The 683-nt window shown below is 37.9% G+C and overlaps 1 protein-coding gene across 1 annotated transcript in view; it reads left to right on the top strand.

Moving 5' to 3' along the window:
• Positions 1-367: 367 nt before the first annotated feature.
• The window catches only part of LOC118754885 (mediator of RNA polymerase II transcription subunit 13-like), a gene marked incomplete at its 5' end in the record, with an annotated part of 11,062 nt that continues 10,746 nt past the window's right edge, over positions 368-683 (top strand). The window contains 1 exon segment of the mRNA XM_036489758.1: positions 368-551. Within this exon segment, the coding sequence (XP_036345651.1) occupies positions 387-551 (165 nt within the window).

Below are 683 nucleotides of genomic sequence, written 5' to 3'. Positions count from 1 at the left end.
ACAAAATAAGTAATTCGATCTCCTTAGAAACGATATGTTTTTAATTTTCATTGTTTCCTTTATCTTAATGTAAGCTTTTTATAAAAAGTGGCCATATGTAGTAACTTTTCATTCTAAGCTAGCGGCAGATGTACTTATTTACAATAACTTCTCAAATTCAACAATTTCATATTTTACTTTGGGCTACAGATCTCCTGCAGTTGTCGTGCATATTTATGTACATTTATAAATACAAATCAGTTGCAAAAGGTGATAGAATGCATACCCGCATACCAATATACTGCATGTGTACATAAATACATAACTTCTGCTGAACATTTTTTTGATTTACCAGTAAAATTTTGTATCGTTTGATTTGTTGTTTTAGAACTCTGAATCCTGCATCGATGACTCCTCACGATACGCCTCATGGTGGGGCTTCAACTTACTCGCGTAACTCAGTTGGCGATTTGATGCCAGTTCCATCAGTGGGATCTCCGGGCACACCCGCACAGTCTCCACATCCGAATTCCACCCTATCACAGCCTACATCGGTACCACCGGCTGATCAAGTGAGTGCTTGAGGTTTATACTGGTTCTATTTTTGTTGTCGTGAACTTTAATTCCGTACAAATATGCAAACTACCAATTAATAACCTACTTTTACAGCTAATGACGATGAGTCCACGCGCACCTCCTTCCGT

Source organism: Rhagoletis pomonella, unplaced genomic scaffold, assembly GCF_013731165.1.
Source record: "Rhagoletis pomonella isolate Grant_MI unplaced genomic scaffold, Rhpom_1.0 Rhpom_scaffold_04844, whole genome shotgun sequence".
Taxonomy (NCBI): domain Eukaryota; kingdom Metazoa; phylum Arthropoda; class Insecta; order Diptera; family Tephritidae; genus Rhagoletis; species Rhagoletis pomonella.
Note: the sequence above shows the minus strand (reverse complement) of the source record. Positions and strands in the feature narration are given on the sequence as shown.